General features: G+C 52.1%; 2 protein-coding genes across 2 annotated transcripts; both read left to right on the top strand.

Moving 5' to 3' along the window:
- Window positions 1-233: 233 nt before the first annotated feature.
- EMWEY_00014250 (hypothetical protein) lies at window positions 234-5,447 on the top strand (the record flags this gene model as incomplete). Its single annotated transcript, XM_013479354.1, has 13 exons — window positions 234-272; window positions 501-553; window positions 730-742; window positions 966-1,073; window positions 1,271-1,360; window positions 2,035-2,073; window positions 2,264-2,302; window positions 2,500-2,529; window positions 2,908-2,961; window positions 3,140-3,175; window positions 3,602-3,697; window positions 4,668-4,766; window positions 5,349-5,447. Coding segments are annotated over 13 exons (795 nt in total), but the record flags the coding sequence as incomplete, so codon positions are not given.
- A 3,515-nt stretch (window positions 5,448-8,962) lies between these two features.
- Window positions 8,963-12,220, top strand: EMWEY_00014240 (hypothetical protein, conserved; the record flags this gene model as incomplete). Its single annotated transcript, XM_013479353.1, has 1 exon — window positions 8,963-12,220. The coding sequence occupies one exon, from the start codon at window positions 8,963-8,965 to the stop codon at window positions 12,218-12,220; it is 3,258 nt and encodes a 1,085-aa protein (XP_013334807.1).
- Window positions 12,221-12,956: the final 736 nt, after the last annotated feature.

Genomic DNA, 12,956 nt, shown 5'->3' with positions numbered 1-12,956 from the left:
GAAGGGGCCGGTTCGCCGACTGAAGAAGGCGCAGCGGCAAGTCCCTAATTGTGCAGTTGCTGACTGAGTATCTGTTGGTCGCTCAGCGGGCGGTGCCATAATGTGTTGGTGCCTATCCAGTTTGGAATTTGTTTTGCGTTTTAGGGTAGCGCAGCAGGGTGCGGTGTGCTAGATGTGTGTGCTTGTACTCGTTTTCGTTGTGCGTGTGTGCGCATGCGACTACTTCGTGACAGGTCGAGGAGGGGGCTAGCGAGTCTGGCGTTGATGTACTGGTGCGTCACTGTTGCGTTTGGTTGTGCATATATCTGTTTGGAGGCCAACAGCACTCGTATTTGGGCGCTGTTGGAGTGTGGCGAATGCTCAGCTGATAGGTCCAAGGTAGCTAGGTGGATCCTCCTGTTGTCGGGAGCCCGAGCTGGTTTGAGATTGCGTCTTTGGTGGTTTTATCTGTTGTGTGCGGATGGCTTTAAGCTGGAATACAGGGGTGTCTGTTTTGATAGGCAGGCAGCATTAGCAAGGCTTTAGGATGTCATGTTCGTGCATATGATGCGGGGTTTGAAAACTCAACAGGAAGTGTCATGCAAGTGCTATGCTGTTGTGCTACTGTCTAGCGGCGTTCTCAAATGTAGATGTTGCTTTTGGAATATTCCTGGAGGACGTTTCGTTTGCAAGGCATGTTCATGTATCTCTTTTGTTTGATGCTGTCGTTTTGCGGTTGTTACTGTACAGGGCGAAGGGGCCGGTTCGCCGACTGAAGAAGGCGCAGCGGCAAGTCCCTAATTGTGCAGTTGCCGACTGAGTATCTGTTGGTCGCTCAGCGGGCGGTGCCATAATGTGTTGGTGATTGCCGAGTTTTGAATTGGTTCTGGGTTTTAGGGTAGCGCAGCAGGGTGGAGTGTTTTAGATTTGTGTGCTTGTACTCGTTTTCGTTGTGCACGTGTGGACCTGCGGCTGGCTGGTGACAGGTGGAAGGCGCGACCAGCGGTCCTGGGCACGCTGAAGGAACGGTAGAAACGCCGCAGGTTGTCCCTACCAGCGAACCCCAAGTTTCTAGTGATGTTGCGGATGAAGAGGTGTGTACGTGAGCCTTGCCTCAGTATTCTGATGTTCGGCAGGCAACAGAGCGTGTCTTAGGGCGGGTTTCGTTAGGATCGAGTGTTCGGCTGATAGATCCAAGCCAGGCGCCTTCGTGTCTTGTCGGAAGAGCAACATGGTTTGAGATTTCTGCCTTTTGTTGTTTCGTCTGTTGCTTGCGGGTTCCGTAAAACAGGACGACGCGGGAGCGTACGAAGATATAAAATTAAAACTGGCAAGTCTAGGATACCCCAAGTTTCTAGTGATGTTGCGGATGAAGAGGTGTGTACGTGAGCCTTGCCTCAGTATTCTGATGTTCGGCAGGCAACAGAGCGTGTCTTAGGGCGGGTTTCGTTAGGATCGAGTGTTCGGCTGATAGATCCAAGCCAGGCGCCTTCGTGTCTTGTCGGAAGAGCAACATGGTTTGAGATTTCTGCCTTTTGTTGTTTCGTCTGTTGCTTGCGGGTTCCGTAAAACAGGACGACGCGGGAGCGTACGAAGATATAAAATTAAAACTGGCAAGTCTAGGATATTCCATTCTTTTGCGTCTGATGAGAGTGCTAGAGGCTCAATAGGCAGTGCCGGTTCCGTAGTTAGTCATTGGGTGGTCGTGCATGATAAGCGCTGAGCTCGCGGTGTTGTTACGAGGCCGACATAAACACCCTTTTTCAGGGACGTATGCACTTGCGCATCCTGTATGGTGTTGCCTCTGCCAATATGTGTAACCAGGCCGGCAGGATGGGCGGTGGTGTTCGACCACAAAGAACGGTAGGCCTTTACGACATCGTTATTCAGCACACTTTGGGTTGGTTAGAAGTTGCGCATAGCTTACGGTTTCGTTCAGCGCTGTGTTCGAACTTGAGCTGGTCATCTGAGCCGTCCGTAGAGGCGGCGCACTGGCAGGAAGTGTGCGTATAGCCGTGTTGCTTGTCGTTGTCGTTTGCTGTTGTTACTGTATAGGTCAAACGGATCGCTGTGTCGACTGTAGAAAGTGCAGCGGTAAGCCAGTGAGCGAGGCATTGCTTTGCCTGTGTTTGTATCAGGTGAATCCTCATAGTGTGTTGTTGGGTTTGGTGTTTTACGCCGTTTCTGCGTTGGAAGGCAGCGTGTCAGGGTGCAGTGTTTTAGGTGCGTGTGCTTGTACTCGTTTTCGTCGTGCGTGTGTGGGCCTGCTGCTGGCTCTTGACAGGTCGAAGGCCTTCAGGAGGATTCTGATGGTAATGAAGAGGTGCGTCTTTGAGGCCTCGCGTCGCGCACAGCTGTTAGGTGGTTCCCATGGTGTGCTTACTGGCTTTGTGTGCTGGTGGTTAGCATTTCTTTGCCAGGCCCAAACAAGGTGCCTTCCATTCTGATCGGGATGGAAACATGGTTTGAGATTGCTGTCTTTGGTTGTTTTGTCTGTTGCTTGCGGGTGCCACTAAGCAGGAAGGTTCTCCAGAAGACGACCCTGCGATTGTACGATTGGCGAATCCCGACGATTTTGGTCTTTTGCATTTGATGGGAGTGTTAACTGCTGATCAAGAAGTGCAGTAAACGTAGTTTGTTGCCCCATGTAGATGTGCCGCCACGCGGGTCCAGACAAAAGGTTTTTTCAGTGGTCCTGTACATGCATATCTTTGCAGCATATATAACTGTGTAGGGGAGGTTCGGATTCCCCACTATGCCTTGGTTGTCGGCATGGAAGTGTGTGAAGGGCCTTGATGTTGGAGCATGTTCCAGCTGCAGCGGCCCGCTCTAGAAAATTCCTTTTATGTCTACTCCCAACACAAACCTTATTGTAGAGTCCTGTCACTGCTCTATGCTGCTGGTGTTCTTGCTCATGCCACTTAACAGGATCCTTTTGATGAGGAAGCATGGATGAATCGTCCCTTTACTCCAGTGGCAATTGTAAGTGCCTAAGTAATTCTTCCTGCCCACCTGGTAGTTCCTCTGTAAAAAGCCCCTTGCTTGGTATACCTGCGCAGTGTATGCTATTGTAGTGCCTCTGCTACCTTGATTGCTCAAGCGGTAGATACATTTACCGGAATTTGTTATCCTTCGTGTGTTTGCGAATGCCGCTGGACAGGATCCTGACGTTACTGCTCGTCATCATCAGGAAGCGGTAGGATTTTACGCCTCATTTCGTGAGGCTATTGATATATCCGCAGCTAGTCCCTTGATGGCCGACGCTTCCAGGTTTCATGAGTAACTGCTCTGCAGAACGATGCGCTCCCTGTTTTGTGACGTTGTGTGCTGGTGTGCCGCAATGCCTGCAGATGGAAGAAATTCAAGCCGCAATAAAGGCAAGTGCCGGATTGCCCTCTACCACCGCGTGGAACGTTCCTTAGAGACCTGGACGATTGCTAAACTCCATCAAAATCCACTGGCTGAAACTGTCTGTGGCAGGCAGTGCATTCAGAGAAAGTTGCACTCGGCGGTGTCATCTTGTGCTTCTCAGCGTGGACCTATAAGTCCCGACGGGATTGCGGTTTCCTATTAGGAAACATTGGAACATGCACGCGTTTGGCTGCTTGCTTGCTGACTGCAGGAACATGACGCAAGATTGGCCGAAATACGCGACCGGCCTCTAGGAGCTCCGCCCAGTGAAGCGCTGCTCGCTGAGGAAGATATACCATCTGCAGACGTAAGTCATTGCTGCGCAGTGCTGACAGGCTCTATGCTTCTGGTTGGCGAGCGCCGCGACACTCAGCAATGGCGTTTGTTTATCAACCAGCTAGCGTACATATTCTGTAGCCCTCTACGTTCTATTCCAATGCCTGTTGGCATCCTGAGAAATGCTAGCAGCGTATCATATGTTTACTATTAGGGGTCTTGGTCCGACACTGTTACATTCTCTGAACTGCGTTGGTGTTCATGTAACGTCGAAGTGTTGATGGCTGTTAATCTGACCAGCAATAGGTAGCATAGCGGCCAAGGACGCGCGAGCTGAGCTCATTTGCAAGCTGGATGGAATTGTACTTTAGAGGCTCGTGCTCATGTTCGTGTTGACGTCTCATCCTTAGTGCTTGCAGATCGAATGCATATGTGTATAGCTGCTACGCACATAGTAGCAGACTCATGCTACTTTTGGATGGTGGATAGTGACCGCCCTCCGCCTTTTGAAGCTGCACTTCTCCCATAGTCGCCCAGAGTCCTGATTCCCATAGGCGTTTTCTCCCTTTCACTTGCATATGTTTAGCGATTAGCAGGGAGTCCCTAAGCCGTTATAAACCCATGCCAAGCTGCTCGTTCGTAGACTAGATAGAATCCTGCTCACATCGCCAGGGGTGTAACCAACTTCAGGACCATATATCGTTTCCTCATGCTCTCTTTCTGCTTTGCCACCCAGCTGGATGAAGAGGAGAAGGACATGAACGAAGCTCCCACTTCTGACGCTATACCGCACACACTGGCAAGTGCAGGAGCCTGTATTTCGTTCACACCTGCTTGCAGCTCAACGGCAGGCCACAACGCCGCTGTTTGCACATCGTTTGTTCTCCGGTATTTTGCCCCGAAAAAGGCACCTCGTAATGTATGATATATAGCAGCCTCCTCCAAGGTGTCCTCACTTTTTTACCTCTTCTGTTACTGCGCATGCGAATGCAATTCAACAGGCAGAGGCGACTTCCTCCCTTGCCAATGAACGAAGGCCGATTTGGAACGCACATCTTTTCGGTCCTTCAACTAGGAAGTATTGGAACTTTGGTCATCCCGTAAGTATCGGTGCTTGTTCACGCCTCTTTTCATATAATCGGTATATGAGCCTATCTTCGCGATTCTTGTGCTGTTGGGTTTTCGAATGCTCCTCAATAGGCATCAAAAGCGGCACCTGCTGATGAGCAATCCGGAACGGCAAGTCTCTAATCTGTACTCGTAGTTACTATTTGGCAGTTGAGCAGGATGTGTCGGGAGGCGGTGATAGCCGGCGTTTTATGCTCTGGTGCTCTGCTCTATGCAGAAACTCCATACAAATTACCAGGAGAGCAGTGTTTGTAGTGGGGTGTTCACTTGTGTTTCTTGTCCGCTGCTGCGTTTGCGAATGTTACTCAGCAGGAACTCCCGGCGGCCTCTGCAGGCGAAGAAGCTGAAACGGCACGTCTTAGACCTGCGCCGTTGCCACACGTACTGGATGTCCAAAAGTGCCTTGCGTCGTGCTGCTGTTGTTCAGTGGTTTATCGCTCACTGCTCACAGCCGATCAACAGCCTTCACTTAAATCACCGGTGCAGCAGCATAGCCCTAGCAGCTATACTTGGGTTTTATGTGCACAAGTGCATTTTCGAATGTTATATGACAGGCAGAGCAGCTGGAAGACTCCCAAGCGCCTCCCGAAGAAGTCGAAGAGGCGCGTCTCAAAGCACGTTCCCTCGTCCTTCACTTGGAAGCTCTGCATTAAGGGGTTTGAGGCTTAGCCGTGCTGCTCTCTCCCGCCTTGGTGAAGCCCATGCGAACGCACAACTCCAACCTGACTATAGGGTGTTGTGCCCCACTACTGTTGCGTATGTTACTTGGCAGGAACCTTTTGATGAAGAAGCGTGGATGAATCGTCCGATTAGTCCAGTATATATTGTAAGCGCCTACTATGCTTCGTGCCCACCTGTTACACTTGTGTTTCACTCATGTACATTTTAGGCTGTTGTGGTCCCTTTGGAAGCTCGATTGCTCTCAAATGCCAGGCAGACGCTGCAGAATATAGGCACACTTCTTGTCCTTGTTGCGTCTGCGAATGCCGCTGGACAGGATCCTGAAGTAACTGCTCGCCATTATGAAGAAGCGGTAGGCCTTTACGCTCCACCGTATGCACTCCATTGATAGATCCAGAGCTAGTCCCTTGATGGCGCGCGCTTACAGGGTTCGTACGGAACTGCTCACGGAGGCAGATAGTTTTGGTGTTGTGTGCGTGGGGTGCCGAAATGTTTGCAGATGGAAGAAGTTAGAATGGCCTTACTGGCAAGTGCCGGTTTGCCCCCAACCCCCTTGTTTGGCTATCCTTAAGTGTCCTGCCACACACGGGAAACTTAGAGGACTTTAGACATTGGCAGCTACAAGGCGCATCTCTGATGTGCACCTATTTTTTTCCGCCCGGCATAATTTTTGTTCATTTCAGGAGGACGAGAGAAGGCGACGGCAGGGGAGCGGTGGGAAGCCAAATCTGGGTGTCAAAAAGCAGGTCGAAAAACGGGAGGAGGGCGGCCCAAGGCCGATCCCTTGGTATATCGTCAACTCTATGGAGGTACGTACTGTGGCCTATAACCGTTTTGCTTGTATTTGACCAGCATCACGGCACGAAGATCCCTTGCTCATTACACTTCACCTTCCACGCATCCCTTCCACAGAATTTCCGGTCTCTTCCCACTCGCTCCAACGTCCGTTGCTACCCTGTGAAAGCAGCACACCTTACGCAAAGTATTTGTAGGTTTTACTCACCGTTATCATACTGTCTGAACCGCGGTTAGGCCCTTGCAGTGGGGAGGTCTTCGTTGTTGGAAGCTAGCCACGGAAGGGTTGCACGTTGGCCAAAGAGGTGTGAGGTGTGCACCTATAGTGGTTGGTCAGGTTTGTGGGGTACTTCTGGTGGGTACTTCAATGTTTCATTAGTTCATTTTTGCGAACAACTATCTTTACACGTATGCATGGTTGTGTGTGCGCGTGTGTGCTACTGTGCAGCGACAAACAGTAAGCTAATCCTGTTTGACGGGCAGCCGGTAGAAACAGGTGCTCCGACGATCCAAGCTGTTGTATGGCGGGTCTGGGAGTGCTGCTGTTGTAACATACATAAGCCATTTGCGTGTCAGAGTGATTGCAGCCAATGCCAGTAAATACGGCGCATGCTACGAGAATAGTAAGCGATATGAAACGATGCCAATGGCCCAAGGATCACTGTTTGCGCCTAAACGGTGACTGGCCGCTCTGTGGATCTGCTGCAGTTCCAGATGAAAAAACGACCACACGGCAAATCTGAGCGCCCCGCGGTATGTTTATGGCGTGTGCCTGCAGGCAGCAAGTTCTTCTTTGTGGAGTCTAGCTCCAATATTGGTTTCGAAATTGCGAAGGTTAGTTTCTGGAGTCTCCACAACCGAGTCGGCAAGTACGTCTCTCCTCTTCAGCGAGATTTTCGTGTCATCATCATTCTAGGTGAAGCACCCTTAAACAACGACGCTTCATGGGCAACATCTGACTGCGCCTGTATCTTGCAGGAGTATCAACGAGGTTTGTTCATGGCGGTCGCGAATTCAAGCTGGAGTGCACTATTAAGGCATCCCCGGAGACATATTGGGAGGGACGTTTGGATAAAATGTAACTGGAAATGCCCTCGTGTTGGGGAGTTCGCAGTTGGCGGCGAGCAAAGCTAGCCTTTTCTAATGGTGAATGTTTCGGAATTTTCACTGGTATACCAGCGTAAGCTGGGTGTTTTATTTACATCCCGTCTGACTGGACCGTGCCAGCAGTTCGGGTATTTCACCTGCCCATCCACTCAGCCGTCGCAATCTGCCTAAGCACACCTACTCGAAAGGTTGATGTGTAGTTGATTGGCTGAGCATATGGAGGACACCGTAAGAGTGAGCATTTTATGTGCTCTGGGCTACCGTGGTACCTCTGCGTAAAGAGACCCGAGAAAGAGTTGCAAACGGATTTACAAATTCGACTGTGTGCTGCTTATTGTATTTGTTGGAAATCTACATTCCATTCTGGGATATGCACGAAAGCGCGATGTAGCACGAGCAAGTTCCACGACCCTCAATAGTGTCTTCAGTGGGTTTCAATTCAGTTATGTAGCGTGTTCGGATGTCACGCATAATCCACGCATATTAGAACCCCAGTAAAATCTCTACTCTGATTCAGTCTGATAGGTGCAACAAAGTGCCCAAAAGCAAGTAGAAGTAGTTTTGGACTTCTGGGCATACGAGAGAATATGGCGCATGGTTGAAGAGGCACGAAATAATAGACATCGATTCACCACATTGGTGAAACCAGCACTCTTCGCCTTGCTCTGCTATGGCATAACCAACCCTGCGGACGGCGCGATAGGCAACGAACCTATTGGAAATCTTATTAATACAGTCGCTCTATCAGCTGCATTGGAATTACTGTATGGTGATTCATTACAAGTTGTCTACAGCGTTTCCCTGCATGCCTAGTCCTTATCAGACGCGCTCGCGTTCGGGCCGCATTTTACGTACTTTTCTCCCCAAGCCGTACCAGTGTGGCCTCCACTAGCAGGAGGCAACCAACGAACCCTCTGTTAGAGCTCAAATGGCTAGGGTGCCTTTCTTTCGTACTTAGGAAATCCAGCAAATACGGCAAAGGGAATCGAGCAGAACAGAAGTGCCACCAGGCCGCCCATAGGACATCCCCAACCCTTCTTCCCGTATGTGTCTTGAGGTAGTCTCTGTGGTTCTAACTGGTGTATGAACAAATCTATTCTCCTAATTGCTGATTTAAGAGAGAGGGCACACCGATACAGGTCACCACCTGCTTCATCAGTGGTGGCGGTCTGACCAGTGGTTTGGCGGGCGCATTTCCATATAGTGGAGGGCTCTGCAGCATTCACAAAATCAAAACATTCAAAGTACATAAGCTATGTGAGATGTATCTTTGGCGCAGCTTCACGCTGGGGATGATGAAAGCACCCCCAAGGAAGCATGCGCAGCCGCGCAAACGCTTTGTGGGCTACAAAACAGCAGCAAGGAGATCCACCATGCTGTAGAGAGAAAAAGGCACACATACTATTGCAAACACGCCTTAGAAAGTATTTACGTCAAGGAATCCGCCTGTGGAGGTGACAGTATCCCTGCAAGATTCTCCAATGCAGCTCTCCCGATCACCTCGGGCCATGCACCCGCAGCGTACAAACACCTCAGCCGCTGCTGGCACGAGTGGTATCTCGTCTGCACCCTCCTAGAAGCAGTTATGAGGGCTTTAAAAGCTTTTTGTGACCCCACTAGTTCCCGAACGAAAGAAGCCAGTGTCCACGGTCACTCTAGGGAAGCCCGCGAACTAGTACTTTTAGACGCACTGACAGGAGAGGCGTTTCGATTCCCGTTTCCTGTCAGCCCACTTGCGCGTCCCAGCTGCAGGGGACCAGATCGAGGGCATGTTCATCCAACGGAGGAACCAGAGGCGTGCTTCTGGTGGAATCTTGAAAATTACGTGCAACAGCTCATCGCCAGTCTTCCTTCCCTTGCTCCTGTAGAGGAGTCTACAGGGAGAAAGGTTGACAAAGCTGAACTACAACGAAAGGACTCATCCAGAATAAAGGAACCCCATAGATACCTCTGCTTCGTGGAGGCCACAGGCAGGACCCTCTCAGCCGAAGCAGCAGCTGCAGCAGCGTGGCAGGCAGGCAGCATCAGCAGCAAGAGACGAAATATCCGTGTTCAGTCAAATGGGCCCCTCTCGTTAATTCTTCTCCGGCCGGAGGTACTTTCGTGTTTGGAGCATAGCAGCCGCAGTCCAACTGTTGCAGCAACCGTTTTATCTACAAGTTTTGCAGGTGATAACGATGGTGCAAACACTGCAGCAACAGCAACTGTTGTTTCAACACAGTTGTCATGCCCGTCATCCCTTATAGCCCCCAAGGCTTTCACGACTATAGTGGTAGACGAAGAGAGAAAGGAGCCTGTCAGAAAGCATCATATTACTTGCAGTGTGCTGCCAACCGCCGGAGGAGGCGACTTTACGACGTGCAGAGGGGCTAGTATTGGGGAATTTTCGACTATTCCTGGTGCTGTTGAGGACGACAGTAGCAGTGGTCTCGCTTGTGCATGCAACACTGCAGGATACTTCAGTTTCCCTTCAGCTAGCATGCAGCAGCGGTTGGTAAGCGGGGAGCTCAAGGCTCTGCGGGCGGCTGCGCTGTTGGATGGCGACGCCTCGTTCAAGGTGTTTGGCAGTAATGTTGCTGCCGCTGCTCCCTTGCTTTCTGCTTCTCGCGATGCAGCAGCTGTAGCAGCGGATCTGCATATGCGGCTCAGGCGACAGCGGGCTGCAGCAGAAGTCATCGCGCGGGCGCTGCTAAGGCACGCAGAGCTGGCGCTCAAGTGGTCTGAGGCGTTGCAACTGAGGGTGCAGCAGCAAGGAAAAGCTCAAGAAGGCGTCATTGCAGGTTTCGAGGAGCTTGTGCTGAAGCTGCAGCAAACACCTCTCGACCCAGCACTGCTGCTGCTGCAGCAGCTCAAGCATGATGATTCTTCACATCGGCCCCAGGAACAAACCGAGCATGCAAGTAAACCTGCCGCATGTGATTCGACAGGTCGTCAGAATCACAGAGGCTCACACCGAAGGGAAGAGTCGGGTGCAGTCGCCGTAGCTGCTGTTGCTGCTGGCGTGGATTCAGGAAGGCCACAGAAAGTGGTTGCATCAGGTAGAGGAACGCCGAGGGCCCAACCAGATGCAGAAGCGGCATCAACAAAATCAACAGCAGAAGCACCCTTAGCAGAGACAGGAAGTCTGGCTGGGGGGAGGTGCAGTCCTACAGATATGGACTCAGGCAGAGACCTCTTCACAGATGCATTTCAGTCGCCAGACATTGTTTCCGATGGAAGTGATACTGTCCAGCAACCCTGTATGGGAACATCGGCTGTCTCAGAGGTCTCTTCTGGTTCTCTTGCTTCAGCACCAGCAGCAGCAGCATGCGCACGGTCAACGCCAGCAGTAGCAGCGGTGGGCGCTGTCGCCTCCTCTCTTGGTGAACAAGGGCCCCCAAACACTGAAGGCCTAATAGAGCAGCAAAAACTGGCAGCGGGGAGTACAGCCAACGTAAAGGAAATATCGTATCCTGCTACTGCAGTTATAGCGTCAGCTGATAGCCCTCTAGGTAAAGGTGCGGCACAACACTGCTGGATCGAGGGTTCTCACGGAGGCGCAGCAGACGTCGTTGATGTTCTCGCTGCAGGCGCATGTACCAGGAGATACCACAGAAACCCGGTGGGGACAGCATTAAGGAATGCAGATGAAGTAGTGAAACAGAAAAGACGTTATACAGAGGGAGAACCCTTAAAGGGTCTGGGCACATGGGTTACCTCCCCGTCCTTCCGGGCAGCACAGCCAGGGCCCCCTACTGAGACAACGGAATTTGACACGAACAGGACAGCCCGCGTAACAGTGGCTGCCGCAACTACAACAGCAGCTGCGGGTGACAATAGAACGGTTGTGTGGCCATCGGCAGCTTCATTGCTCGATGTCCCAGCCATTCGTGCATTCGCAGAATCGGTGTTTGCAGACCGCGCTGCAGTGCTACAGCAGGTGGAACTGCTGCAGGAGGAAATCCGTACAGCCGCAGCTACATTTAGGGCTGAAGCCTATGGCCTGCTTGCGGCAGCAGACGAGACAGGAACAGCCCTTTCGACGCTGCTAGGCGAGCAGCAGGAATTGACAGCAGTGCACACAAGAGCGTTTGCCGCAGTTGTTGCTGCAACTCCAGCACCACCCATCGCGTACTCTCGCTTTGCTCCGGAGCAGCTGCGGGCTCTTGCAGCGGATCAAGGAGCAGCGATGGAGGAGCTTCAGCAGCTTGAGCAGAAGCAGAAAGCCCTCACAAAGGAACAGAAGCAGGCCTGGATACAACACTGCAGTCAGCAGTTGGAGCTCTTATGTTTTTGCCTTAGAGCTCGGATTCTGCTGCGGCAGTACCACAAGCAGGGCCTCGCATATAGCAGTAAAGCCCAGCGTGTCAATGCAGCTCTTCTGCAGCTCCGACGACTGTATGCATGCCCCGCTGTCTTTGCTGCAGCAGCTCGAGAGACCATCCGCCGCCTCATTTTTGCTGCGTCCATCCGGAAGGCCGCAGAGACCGCTCGCGCAGTGCTGCAGCGCATGCAGCAGCAGGAGCAGCAGCAGCGGCTGGCGTTTTTGGAATCTGCTGCTCCATCTCTTCCTGTTGCTGTGTTTTGGCCCCTGCTACGGGTTGCCCCACATGAAGCCCACGTGACGGTGCCAGAGATAGACGAATCGCTCATCTCTATCGTAGATCCGTCAGCGCTTACTTCGGTTCTGGAGGAGGCGCAGCAACAGAAATACGGCAAAGAAAGGGAGCAGCAAACCCGACAGCAGCAAGACGACCGGGTGCTGCTGCGGGCCTTGCTACGATCCGAACTTGCAAGGAGTCACCAACGCTCTGGAAATGACACAGACAAGCGCCAACAACAACAACAACGACAGCAGCAATAACAGTAGCAAATGCAAGCATGGGCGCAGCAGGAGCAGTTCCGTCTCCTTCAGGAGAGCGAGCATGCCCTACTGGGCCGATCAGCGGGCCCGCAGATTGTGCTGCACTGCGGTGAGGAGCAGCACCAGCAACAGCATCAAGAATAACGACAGCAGCCGGCTACCCCGCAGAGCGTATACGGGGACACAACAGCTATGTATTGGAAGGTGCATCAGCCATGCAACGAGGTGTCGCAGAAACAGAAACCATTCGGCGCCGACGTTCGGGACCCACAATAGCTTACAACACAGCAGCTTACAAGGTCCCATCGTATAGAGAAGCAGCAAGTGAGAGACCGACAGCGGCAGCAGCGGCAACAAGACCAACAACAACAGCACCCGCTGCCGGCAACCTTAGTGCAGCTTCCCGGCTCCCTGCAAGTGCTTGAGCAGTTACGACCTGCGCCGTTGTCTTTCAAGAAGATTCAAACCGAGCATTTTCGTGGAAATTCAGCCACAGCGTGTCCCACCGAAGAGGCGGATTAAGCGGGGCTGCATGGGGGCTGGCCTATCAGGAGATGCTGCATCAGGAACCGCGAGTGCTGCCACTGCAGCAAAACACCTGCCTTGGGGAAGGTGTTTTGCTGCCACTGCAGCAAAACACCTTCCCCAAGGTTCGTTCAGGCCTAGTTCGACGAAAGGACACACAGCCGTGCAGCAGGTCGGAGCTGTCTCAGCGGGATCGGCTAAAGGAGCATTC

This window comes from Eimeria maxima, genomic scaffold (genome assembly GCF_000499605.1).
Source record: "Eimeria maxima Weybridge genomic scaffold, Emw_scaff108, whole genome shotgun sequence".
Lineage (NCBI taxonomy): Eukaryota > Apicomplexa > Conoidasida > Eucoccidiorida > Eimeriidae > Eimeria > Eimeria maxima.
The sequence above is the reverse complement of the archived record's forward strand: the minus strand, read 5'-3'. Positions and strand labels throughout refer to the sequence as shown.